We start from the raw sequence: 12,890 nt of genomic DNA, 5'->3' as shown, positions 1-12,890 counted from the left end.
GCGAACTGGCTGAATCCACCACTGCTGACATGAAATAATTAACTAATCAAAATATTACTATTATGTTTGTTTGTTGTTAAACACATAATGGGCTATCTATAAGCTGATGTGGGTATCAGGTTCAATTCCTATTGCTGCCAAACCTGCTTGCCTTGTCTTCGCTATGGCAAACTTACTAAGGCTATCTGCCACTGTCACTAATTTTTGACTGCTGAATAGAAGAAGTGTAACTGGCTCATAACATCTGCCAACAATTTTTTTTTTGCTTCTTTGTACCATGGTTTAAAGAACATGGTACTAATTGATTAATTGAATTTAATCAACTAATCAATTAGCAACTAACACTAATTGCCCAGCTGCACACACAGATGCTTAATTTTCCTCTGTGCATGATTATTTTCTTTCATAATTGTTCAACTGATCAAAACAATTAGAAATAATCTTCAAAATATCTATGAAAATTATAATTTTCCTATAATGAAAATGTATTTCTGATAGGTACTTACCTCCTCTCACAAGATTAGCTATTCTCATTAGGTGCTGCCATCTCAACTTATTTTTAAGCATGCCACAAGCCTTCTGCTCCCCATTATTGGAATTATAAAATTCCAACATGCCCCTCATGCAAATCATTATGCGTTGCCTCTTCATCAATAGGAGCATGACATGCTCACGTGATGAATGTGACTCCATTTACACTCTTCTATCAAACGATCACTTCAAAGTTTAGCAGAAGTTGTCAGCATCGGAAAAATGTGGAGAGGAATGGTGGGAAGTGTGAGTAGAGAGAGGTAAGTACATTTCGGAAATACTTTTTTTAGTATAAAAAAAATATAACTTCCTATATGGTACTTACTTCCTTTCACAAGATCAGCTAGAATCCTACATTGATAAGGAAGAGGGATCAGTGTGAGGGAATGATAGAAGTACCCCTCAAAAGGTCTGAAGGATACCCCTGGAAATGAGAGATTCTGATCCAAAGATCAGAAGAGGGGAACTGCACCACTTCTGAGCCTGGAATATTTTTCACCCAACTGTAGAACATGCAAGGTATAAGAGGAGCACATCCTAGTAGGAGAGAATGTGGCAGTAAAATGATCCTTACCACATAAATATCTTGTAACTCAATCCATAAATGAGAAAGGTGGGTAAACAAAGAATGCACCTTTAAGTAGAGTAGCTAGGGCACGGTGGACCATACTCGGTATGCCAACTACATCCAAAACATGCCATCGGGGTACCAACATCCATGCGAGGGTAGGATGGGAATCATACTTTCTTCACCTCAAACCCAAGAACTGAGAACCACTCCAATTCTTGGGTATTACATGAGGATTAGCTTTGAGCTACCAATCAAGGAACTTGACATCCGGTTATTATGTAGAACTCATTCAGCAGGATGCCTCCATGGTCAACCACCCCAAAAACATGAAACTGGAAAGTGGTAAGGACTCCTATATTCCATTCGAAGAAAGGAGGATGACAATGGGGTGAAGAGTCCAGAGGAACGCCATCACCTGAGACATTGCATTGGGTGACTACAAAACCTTATTTTGAAAAGCAGATTATATTGAGTTATTCACTCCAGGCATGGCAGGGATGGGCAGCAATCATCTCCTGCTTTACCCATGCAGTCCATGGGTGGTACAGTCAGGGATGAGCATGTTTATGAAGCAAAATATCACAAGGTCATGTACCTACAAGCAATTTTGTGGAATACCCCATCTCAATGGTAAGCATATAAAACCATGGAAGATAAAGCACAAATCAACATGGCTGGACATTGTGGATTTTGAGTTAAAGAATGCCTGGTCAGGCACCACTCACCACAGAGTGGGATCCATGGGTTAAAAAAATAGAGAATGACCCCTGAAAATAAAGTAGGAATAAAAATTTACCAGTTAGAGTCACACCAAAGTCTGAAGAATAGCCACAGATGACAGACAAAACCCCGACAAAGAGGAAACTGCGATATGATGGAGATAGTGGGAAATGAACATCTTGGGTGTGGTGTACGTGCCAGACTGCAGAATCTCCTCCACTGAATGAGAAGGAAGGGAAAAAGTGAGGTGTCGGATCTGATGGGAGGACACCTGGAACAAATTCCAGGAAGAAGAAGGTAGGGATGAATAGGCCAACTGAAACAAAAGATGGACCCAATTGGTAAGGGTAGAATAAGAAAGATTACTAAGGGAGGAGGATTACCAGGAGATAAAAAGTTGGGAATGTGTACCCTGGAAGGAAGCAGTATGTGCAATACAACAATGAAGCCTATACAGATTTGGTCTAGGGTAAAGATAGGAAATGGAAGGAAGGGATACAGGAGAAAGGAGGAACTATCCTCCCGAGCTGTCAAGGGCTTTGGGAGAAAGGAATGATCTGGATATTGGAGAAGATAGGTAAGGCAATAAAGGGTATGTGAAACATTAATGGCAAACAAGGATCCCAAGTAAGGTTCCATCAGTCAAGAAGTACCCACTGAAGGGATCTCATATAGTCATGATCAAGGGAAACCAGTGATTTCATTGATGACCACATCCTGAAAAGTGATAGAACCTCATGAGCAGTAAGTGAAAGAGCCTAGAGGGCATGACAAAACAACAGTTCCATTGAATGAAGTCATGAAGGAGAAGGCTGGGCCAGACTAATAGGAGTCTTGAAAAAAGACCCCAAATGCACAGGATATTGAGTGGGTCTGAGGAAGGACTTCTCCAGTTTGATCAACCAGCCCACACAAGCCACAACAGAAAGGAGCTGCCAAGTATGATTGGCCAATTCCTGTTTTGAATGAGTCAGAAGAAGCCAGTCATTCATGTAATAATGAAATTGCAGCCCCAGAGCATGGAGATGTCGAGAAAAAGCTCAGACTACACAGCAAAATATATAAGGTGCTGAGGCAAGTCCATAGTAAAGGGCCTGAATTGATGAACCACCCCAAGATGGACAAACTAAAGATAAGGATGAGACTGAGATGATATTGGTATATGTAGGTAAGCACTGGAGACATCCATTTTGGTCAGCCATAACCACAGAGAAAACCCACATCTCAGGGTGAGAAATGACTCCATGTTGAACCAGTGTAGTGAAACGAAGCAGATGAGGTGAAATAAATCAATTACCGGCCACCAATCACCAGTTTTCTTGGGGACTAGGAAAAGGCACGAACAAAAACCTCGGAAAAGATGGGGAACAGGTTCAATGGCCCTCTGCTAGAGCAATTCCTGAAGAGCTTCTGACAGAGGATGACTGGTCATGGGATCTCGAGGAGGAAGGAAGGAAGGAAATGTGGTAAGGAAAGATGGGAGGTAGGGAAAGAAAGTGCACAACAAATCCTTTTGAAAGAACCAGAAGCACCCATTGATCACTGATGAAGGAATGCCAGCAATGAAGAAACTTGAACAGCTGAGCTCCTACTGGACCAGAACCAACTGAGGAGTCACCAGTACTGGTGGCAATGGGAGGGGTGGGTGGTGAGTTGTCAAGGGAAGCAACAAGAAGAAGTACTTCAAGTAGAGGGGATGGGAAAGGATGGTAAACGTTAATTGGAGGCATATGAAGCTCTGACTGAGACAAATGGTTTATGATATTCGTCAGGATGGATTGTTGTTGGACTGATGTCACCTGAGGATCTAGAGTCTCTGGGACCATATCAAAAACATAACATCTCAGATATGGAGCCATACATAAGTCCCTAAGATATGGTAAATGGATCCAAGCCAATATGGAATCACAACCTACATGGTCCCAAAAACAAAGAAGCCATGTATGTAACATCAGAGCCAAAGATGAAATGCAGGCTAAGGTGGTGGAGAGAAGGTTATCTCCAGAAAACCCCTCATGATTTCTGTGGAGAGCCTCAGATAGGAGGTGTATGGAAGAAAAATATCGTAGATAAGGGTAAGACATAAACGAGAATATTGGGTATGGATTGACAGATGATTCCACCAAATAGGAAATAAGGAACCTAACAATTGCTGGTCTAAAAATGAATGGTCAGCATGATGGTAGGAAAGTGTGAACAGATCAATGTCCTTGGAGGGGGGGGTACAGCTTGCTAATCCCCTCGCTTAATTGCAAGGCAAAGTGATCAGTATGAACCCAAATATCAAGTGAAGGAGGAAAAACTAAAAAGGGTTGGGAAGATTATTGATGTAGTAAGGAAGGATAAGGTACATCAGAAATAGGGGAAAGGAATAAAATGTCACAAACCTGAGACACAAAATCCATAAAAACTGCATTAAGCCTAGTAGACTCATTAGGTTGGGAAAGGGAAGGAATGGCAAAATCTGGAGGTGGAAAAAGAGAATTGAAGTCCTCGGTGGCCTGCACAGGATCAGCCAGTTTTGGGGGAGCCTGGGTGTGGGGACAAAGGTTGTCCCATGTAACATTCAATCTCCCAGCATATAAAAGCAGGTAAATCCACCATTGCATCACCCATACCTGAGGCCTGAGAAAGAAATCAAATTAATTTAAAAATCAGAGTCAAACATGAAGCATTAAACAAAGAAAAGAGCATGTCAGAACTAAAGTGTGACCAAAGGAGAAGTGACAGTTCAGTAGAGGAGTGCAGAGGGAGTCATCTGCATCACATGGGCATGTCATGCTCCCATTGGTGAGGAGGTGATGCATGATGACTTGCATTAGAGACATGTTGCAATCTTGCAATTCCCATACGGAGAAGCGGAAGGCTTGTGGCATATGTAAAGAAAAAGTTTGCATGCAGTGGACAGCACTGAACGAGAATAGCTAATCCTGTAAGTGGAGGTAAGCACCGTATGGGATCATCTAATTTTTCAAAGTACATATAGCATAGTTATCCAATATATGGCAAATTATTTTTTGTATATCTCTTAAATTCAAACACACCCATCACTTCTTCTACAATCCTCTTTCCATAGTATATTGTTATTAAGTTTATCTAAGCATCTGATTATTTAGTTGCAAAAAGATATTAATTTAGTAAACACTTCCTTAGATAAAACTAACGAAGATACTAAATCAGTGCACAAATCAACCTTATTAAAATGGAATGCTAGCATAGATACTGTTGCTTTATCCATTACAGTTGACAGTTTCATCATAGTGTGGAGCTGAGAATAACAATCAACAAGTACTGTTAGTTTTTAGATTTAGTCCTAAAGTTACTAAGTCAAAACTGAAAAAATGTCATAAGTTATAACAAATTATTTTACACATAATAACCAATAAGTTTTAATTAAAATAATTATACATGAAAATGTAATAGGTTATTACTAGTGAACTCTGTTTAGATTTTTGTTTTCAGGGTAAACCCTCATTGGGCTATCTACTATCTCCACTGTGGGGAATTGAACCCCATATTTTAGCATTTTAAGTCCTTATACTTACTGCTGTCTAATCAAGAGAAAAACTATATAGATGAAAAACTCTGCTCAAATACAGTTTCTTTAGCATTACAAAAAATACCAAATTCTACACTATAAAAAAATATGTTTAGCAACACTACTTAAATACAAGCTTTCTTTATAGGTACAGTTTTACACCAAACCCTAAAAGATAAAAAATATATACTCTGTTCACATAAACTTGTAATTGTATACTGTAAACAGTCATCAGAAAACATCAGACTTACCTTCTTCTAACAGTTTTCCACTCTACCTTATAAATTGGTTTACAAAATTCAGGTTTTCCCTTGTTGCCAGCTGTTTGTACAATTATAAAAAAAATTGAAGATTAACTTCAAGTAAACGGGCTTGGTATACTACTTGGTTAAATAATTCAAGCATAACTGGAAACTGTTGCCCGGATACAAATGCCTACACTTTAATAAATCAGGATTAATTACTGCCAAGGCTCAAAAATCCAGCTGATGCTTAATATGTAGACAGATTCTTCCATGTGTGTTGAATAATAGCTTTAAAAGACTGTTTGTTTAAACACAAACTAATTGATAAAATAAGTAAATAAAAGTACTGGTACAAAGTTTACTACTGTACAAATTTAAAAAATCAACAGTGATTTAACTTACACATACAATCCATAGTATTTTACTCATTTAAAGCAAGTCCCAACAGACAATGTTTTATGCCACATTGTTAGCTCATCTAAATTATTGAAATAATGGATATTTAGCAGATAAAGACCTGTTAGATTCAAGCATATGTACAAAAATTGTTTCACAACAGTAGAATCTAAGCTATCATACAATTTGCTTTGACAAATAAATTCAGATGCATACATTTTGTTGTTGAAAACCTTAATTTACATAATAAAACAGATGTTGCACTACAGAAAAACTTACTGATTAAACTCTTAAACTGTTGGAGAGAGCTTTTTTGAACAACTTCCATCTGTCACAAAATAATCTATCCAAAATTAAGATGGAACTTACATTATCACCCTTATTATTAAGAACATATTTAAACACTAAGTAAGTATTTTTCACAAAACATATATTGAATTAATTTCCTCTGAAAAGGTAAAGGTTTGAATAAAAATGCTTATTTTCCATCACTAAACTTTAGGACCTATTCTCTAACCAGCATATAAATTTCTCCACCCGATTATGAGTTGTAAGAAATTTAACTTGAAATATAACATCTTATCATTATCCCCTAACATGTATTTAGATTGAAAATCTGACAGATTGTGCATGAGGAATTCAGATTTTAATTGAACATATATATTATTTCACTATTTTTTTTATATTAAACAATCCAAATGTTGCCTTTTAAAATCATATTTTGATTCTGGTTTCTTAGCAAAGATACATTGTAAGAAACAGTCTTTTCTGAATTGATGTACGAGGATAATGGTTTTTCTGGCACAATCTGAGATTTTATTCTTTATAAATATTAGCATGATCTACTCGAGACTTAATCTATTTGTCTAATTAACTGTCAAGCAGTATCGATTTAACTAAACAGTATAGAGATATACAGGGTGAGAAATATATACTGAATGTAGAAGATCAGCTGAACAAAACTAATAATGTTAAGTCTTGGAAAAGCCATTACTACCCACTTTCTAAAGAGAGTTGCTCATTACAAATCTTTAATAGTTCTGCTGTTACTTAGGTCCTTAAAACATTTACTTACCCCCTAAATTATATATTAACCCAATGAAATTGTACATAATATCACTAAAACTGTCTTTGCAATTCTGATCTATTAACATCATGATTTCTAGAGTGACTAGAAGTAACTTTTACATTAGATTGAAGCATTAAGTCAGTGAAACGTTTCAGTTAGTTTTGGGCAGATCTGTTAAAAGTGCTTAAAACTGGGAATAATGTACAGTTAATAAAAGTGCAAACTTAAATATTGTAACATTTCTTTTTTTTTAACACTGTGGTTATGACAAAGAACACAAAAATACACCCACCCACCTAGATGAATAACTTTTTAAAAGACACAGAAGGGGGGTGAACAATAATTAAGTTACCACAAACAGATTAAGTTGAATATGAAAGGCAAAAATAAAATGTATACAAAATTATTACACATCCAAGCATTATAACTAAACTGTAAGTAATTTTAAGATTTTAAAAAGTTCCACTTACCTTACATTTATTTTTGATAGGTCTAGCAACCTACATTATTAAAAATTTAGCTTTCATTGTTTCAAAGAGCAGTTTTAAGTAATGTGAAAATGCAAGCTTATTTAAAAAATATATTTGTTAACTACTAATGTGTGAAAAATTAAGAACCTTATCTCCAATTTTGGCTGCAAAGCAAAAGGTTAAAATTTTTTGAAATAAGACAGTTTAAGAATTATTAGGTCTGTATAACACAACAAAAATTGTTTAACTTATGATTACCAGTTTTTTTAATCAAAAGTTTAAATCATTTCATAAACTCAACTTTTTTACCTACTCAAAAGCATAGTGTTTATCAGACCAATCACAGCCTCTAATTAGTTGTAATAGCATATACTTTGTTTATACTCAAATGTATATATACGGGAATCCCAAATGGTGAAATTGAATAATTTGATTAAATCTAAATGTAATTTCACATTGTTACTTGGTAAGTCTAGACAAGTAAAACTTTTCATCACCAACATGCAAGAGATTTGTTTAGATGCATATATGCCTGTACATTTATATCATTCTAAAACAATGTTCCAAATAAAGAACAAAAATAGTAACATTGTCATAATATTGTTTATATTTAATAGATTTAGAATAATATAAGATAATTCTATTTTTCAAAGGTTTTATAAACATTCTTTTGACCTAACAACAAACTTTCATAAATAAAGAATAGGTGAAAAAATAACCCCATAAAACCTGACTTATCTTTACAGTATTCAAATAATATTTAGTAACTCTTTACCAAAGTTCACACATATAAATTTAGCAATTTTGATATTTTTACTTTGATATATTTCATACACCTTTATTCTCATTGAATTTAAAATATATTTTTGAGTTCTATTTTTTTCTTATGTAATCCACTGCATTTGAAACACCATAACTACAACTAGTTTTATTTTGTCAAGGACTAAAAAGGTCTTATGGTAACGTACAATGAGGATGCATGACTGTGGTGGGCTTCATTGGCATTTTGATGTTCCAAGTGCTAAGACTTCCATCTGCATGACTGCACATCAGTTGCTTTCCATCATGATGCCATGATACAGACTTTACTTGCTGAAAAAAAAAAGAAAACAAGATATATTTACCTACAAAGATGCATCTGCACCTTTACTTGAAATTCATATCATGTAAATAATATTATTTTGTCTTATGCTAATTTAACTTGCTAATTTAAAACATCATAAATTTGAAATACTGAATACCACTTTAATTTACTATGCAGTTGTTTACCTTGTAATAAGAATGGCTTTTAATTTCATATAACAAACAGAAATACAAGCACACTATTAAACAAGACAGGGGAAAATGCCCAATGATACAAAATGATAAAAACCCTATAACCCAAGCACTTTCAAAAGGGGCACCTTTCTTCTTCACAGGCAAACTGCGAATAACTATGGGAAGTAAAGAATTATGTACACGTAGGTAAAAAACTTGATTAAACTTAAGAGAATATAAACATACTAATTACTGTGAGCAATTTTGAATGTGTTCCTTTTAGATAACACGTATTAAAATCTTGAAAATGAAGTATTACAAACTTTCAAGTGAATGCCTTAACTCTGAATGAATAGCACATCTTTTTAAATGTTTTAATTTTTTCTATATCAGTAAAGCTCATACACACTGAATACTGAAAAAATGATTAGTTATCTAGTTATATTACATGTACAGTTACAAAATGAACACATTACCAACAACAAATCTAGTAAGAACTGACACACTTCTTCCTATCCCAGGGTAGCATGTATAAAGGTGATTTCACACTGAATGCGTTACTATTTATGGATGAGTACTTATGACACAGAATCAGCAAATATTTATACGTTTTCATGCCTCATCGTGCCATGAGCACTTTCACCTTAATACAAAAAACATTCATCATAGGTAGTTAAAAGATAACTACTTTGTGTAAAATTATAAAAAGAGTAAAGGTGAAGTTGTTTGGTCAGCATTTAATTCAGGACGTATCTTGTGAATCCACAAACTTTCCACTGTGCGTAGCAGCATTTCTTTGTTACACGCACTCCCAAGATGTTGAAGTGTTTAGAAGTGAAAAATATTAGCTACAAGCTAACAGTTTACCTTTTTTAAACACCAAGATTGTTAATTTAGGTAGAAGTTTTGATACTGAGTGTTATCATAAGACAACTTTCACAGGACAATATTTTCATTTGGATAGTTTTTTTACCTTTTGAATTTAAAAATTTATAGTTTAATTCATCAGGCTTATAGCATAGTTAATTCTTTTCCTCTTACCATGACGAAACACAAAACATAAAAGTTGTTTTACAAAAAAATAGTTTTCCTGTATAATTAATTGATGGTGTTATTAAGAATTATTTAAAAGGTTTGTACACTCCTAAAATAAGTAAACAAGTTGAAAACAAAGAATAGTTTACTTTACCATTTACTGGCAATCATCCCATAAAATTAAAGAAAAAAAATTAAATCAATTCTGAATAATAAAATTTACCCTAATATTAAGTTCAGAATTGTCTTTAATCTATTATTTCATTCAAGTAATTATTTTAAATATAAAAACAGGATACCTATAATGCATCGCTCTTACATCATATATAAAGTTACATGACCATGGTGCAACTTTGGCTATGTGGGCTCTACAATACGTAGTCTAAGCTCATGTATTAAAGAGCATGCACAAAACACAACATACACTTCAACATTTTGGGAAGTGTGTGTCGCAAAGTAATGCTACGCACGAAGGCAAGTTTGTTGATTCACAAGATACATCCAGGATTAAATGCTAAAAACAAGAGTAATACCACAACATCAGTATAATGATGCACTAATGATTAAAGAACACAACAATACTTAAAAAGCCAGAGTAGTTTTCACAGGACAAGCTTGTCATTCTAAACAGACAGAGTAAAACTGTTTTCAGTGTCTCATACATTCAGGCTGAAAACAGTCCAGAAAGAACACTTATAACCCGTTACCACAAGTATCACCATATAAATTTGGCTTACACAAGCTGTTGTGTCTTAGTGTGCTGTTACTAGTGGTAGGAAAATAGAATTTTAGGTTGTGTCAACAGAAATATTGAATACAAATTTAAAGAGGTTATAATTTCATTATATATGTCACTGGTTAGTCTTGGGCTCTTTGCTTTAAGAAAGACACTGAATTGTTGGAGAGAGTTAAGAGTGGAGTTTCTAAAACGGTGCCAGGGATGGAGGGGTTGTCATATGAGGAGATGTTAAAAATCTCTCAAATTGGTTTCTCTTAAAAAAAGAAAAAAAAAAAGGTTAGGGGGGGGGGGTGGATCTAATTGAGATGCTTAAGATTACAAATGGAATTAATAGTGTTGATGTATCATCTTTTTTCATACTTAACAGTGGGAATAGCAGCACTAGGGGACACAAATGTAAATTTTGGCAGGATAGGAGTCATCTTCAGCTAAGGCAGTTTTATTTTTCTAAAAGGTTGGTTGGCCTATCACCCCGGGTATCCTTTACTGCAGATGACACAAGGTTTTAGTCAAAATTATATTATACTACTTTTTGTTTATATACCAATTATAACAGTGTTGCATCAGCCGAGGTCACGTGACTAGTATCACGCCACGTCCTTCTCGAACCTTCGTGAATTGTCGGGATACTACTTGATTGGGGTAGTCTTGTATATATATAAGACGGTCACAATGTGACGGCAATAGGTGTAAGGTGTGTGTAATTGAACTGCGAAGAGAGAATATTGTTGAGCACGTGAGACGTTCGTAGAGAATTATAGCGTTTGTTATAGCGCGACTGTTAAAATTAAGTGTATCACAAAGTTATATACAGAAAGAATAAACCAGTTCTTTTAAGAAAGGACTTGTGTCGCTAAAGTTTCGTCGGAACAAATTTACGGAAAATTAACTAACGAACAGAGGCGTAACAAATTGCTGTCAGAAAGTGGGACAAAAAAAAATGGAAACGAGAAGCGGCAAATCAAACTACAGCTTAGCAGATTTGATGGCAGCAATACAAGAACAGCAAAAGAAACAAGAAGAATGAGAAGAGAAATTACAGCAGTTCTTGGAGGAAAAAAGAAAAGAAACAAGAAGAACGAGAAATTAAACAAGAACAGAGATTACAGCAGTTGTTGGAGGAAAAAGAAAAGAAACAAGAAGAAAGACAACAACAGTTACAAGAAAACCTACAACAATTGCAGCTCAAACAGCAAAATAAACAAAAGAAATTACAGCAGTTGTTGGAGGAAAAAGAAAAGAAACAAGAAGAAAGGAAACAGGAAGTCAGCAGCAACTACAGGAAAGCCCACACCAGTGGCAAGAAGTACAAATGGAAAACATTAGTAAATTTAAAAGCGAATTAGATACATTAAAGAATGATTTATTGTCTTTTAGACAAGGAGGATACATTAGCCATCGACTTAACCAGCCCCAGAAAATGGCAGGCCCCTTCCAGACCCTGCAGTTAAACCTTAATGCAGACATCTTCAGCCCTGTTAGAAGTCACATCCGAGATATGAATGTCAGTAATAGGAGTGATCCAGTGCGAAGGAAGCCACAGGAATTCGATGGGAAGGCACCGTGGGAAGCATATAGAGCACAATTTGAGCTACTGGCAGAGATTAACGGATGGACAGAGGAGCAGAAAGCAGTATATCTGGCAATGAGCTTGAAGGGACAATCAGTGGAAATATTTGGACAGTTGTCAGCAGATGACAGGCACAACTATAGAGCACTCGTAGCGGCTCTAGAACTCATGTATGGAACCCAAAATCAGTCAGAAGTCCACAGGGCTAGGTTCAGGACAAGAGTCGGTGCTAAAGGGTAGAGCCTGCAAGAACTGGTACAGGACTTGGAAAGCATGGCACACAAGGCCTACCCAACTGCACCACCCAATCTCCTCAAGTTGTTGCTGAGGGATCAGTTGCCTTGGACAGTCCACAACTTAATATACAAGTGAAGCAAGCACAACCCTCTACCATGCAGGATGCAATGGCCAGAGCTCTCGAACTTGAATCCTACGTTAAGTCCAGCACAGAGGTACCGAGGTTGGTACAGTCATCTGGATTCAAGGCCAGAAAAGGTCAGCTTTCAGAGAGGTTTGAGGGATTTTGCTGGCACTGTAACAAACCTGGGCACAAGAGATCTCATTGCTGGCAACTTCAACACAGGGGAGATGATACAGCAGGAAAGGCTATTACCCAGAAAGGCTGTTGGAACTGTGGGGAGCAAAGACATCTGGGGAGTTAGTGTAAGAAAAATATCACCAATAAGTCAGCTTCGGGAAACCAGTAGTGGTTGGTGCTGAGGGATGCCCACCAACCCCCATCGTGAAAG

The 12,890-nt window shown here is 35.9% G+C and overlaps 1 protein-coding gene across 1 annotated transcript in view; it reads right to left on the bottom strand.

The window, feature by feature from the left end:
* LOC106465433 (syntaxin-binding protein 5-like) overlaps window positions 1-12,890 on the bottom strand; it is a 146,765-nt gene that overhangs the window by 96,120 nt on the left and 37,755 nt on the right. The window contains exons 8-10 of the mRNA XM_022393333.1: window positions 8,509-8,632; window positions 5,612-5,681; window positions 4,210-4,447 (exon numbers count right to left, since the gene is read on the bottom strand). Of these exons, the coding sequence (XP_022249041.1) occupies window positions 4,210-4,447; window positions 5,612-5,681; window positions 8,509-8,632 (432 nt within the window). The remainder of the gene's footprint in view (window positions 1-4,209; window positions 4,448-5,611; window positions 5,682-8,508; window positions 8,633-12,890) is intronic.

The sequence above is a fragment of the Limulus polyphemus genome, unplaced genomic scaffold, assembly GCF_000517525.1.
Source record: "Limulus polyphemus unplaced genomic scaffold, Limulus_polyphemus-2.1.2 Scaffold1942, whole genome shotgun sequence".
In the NCBI taxonomy this organism is placed as follows: domain Eukaryota; kingdom Metazoa; phylum Arthropoda; class Merostomata; order Xiphosura; family Limulidae; genus Limulus; species Limulus polyphemus.
The sequence above is the reverse complement of the archived record's forward strand: the minus strand, read 5'-3'. Positions and strand labels throughout refer to the sequence as shown.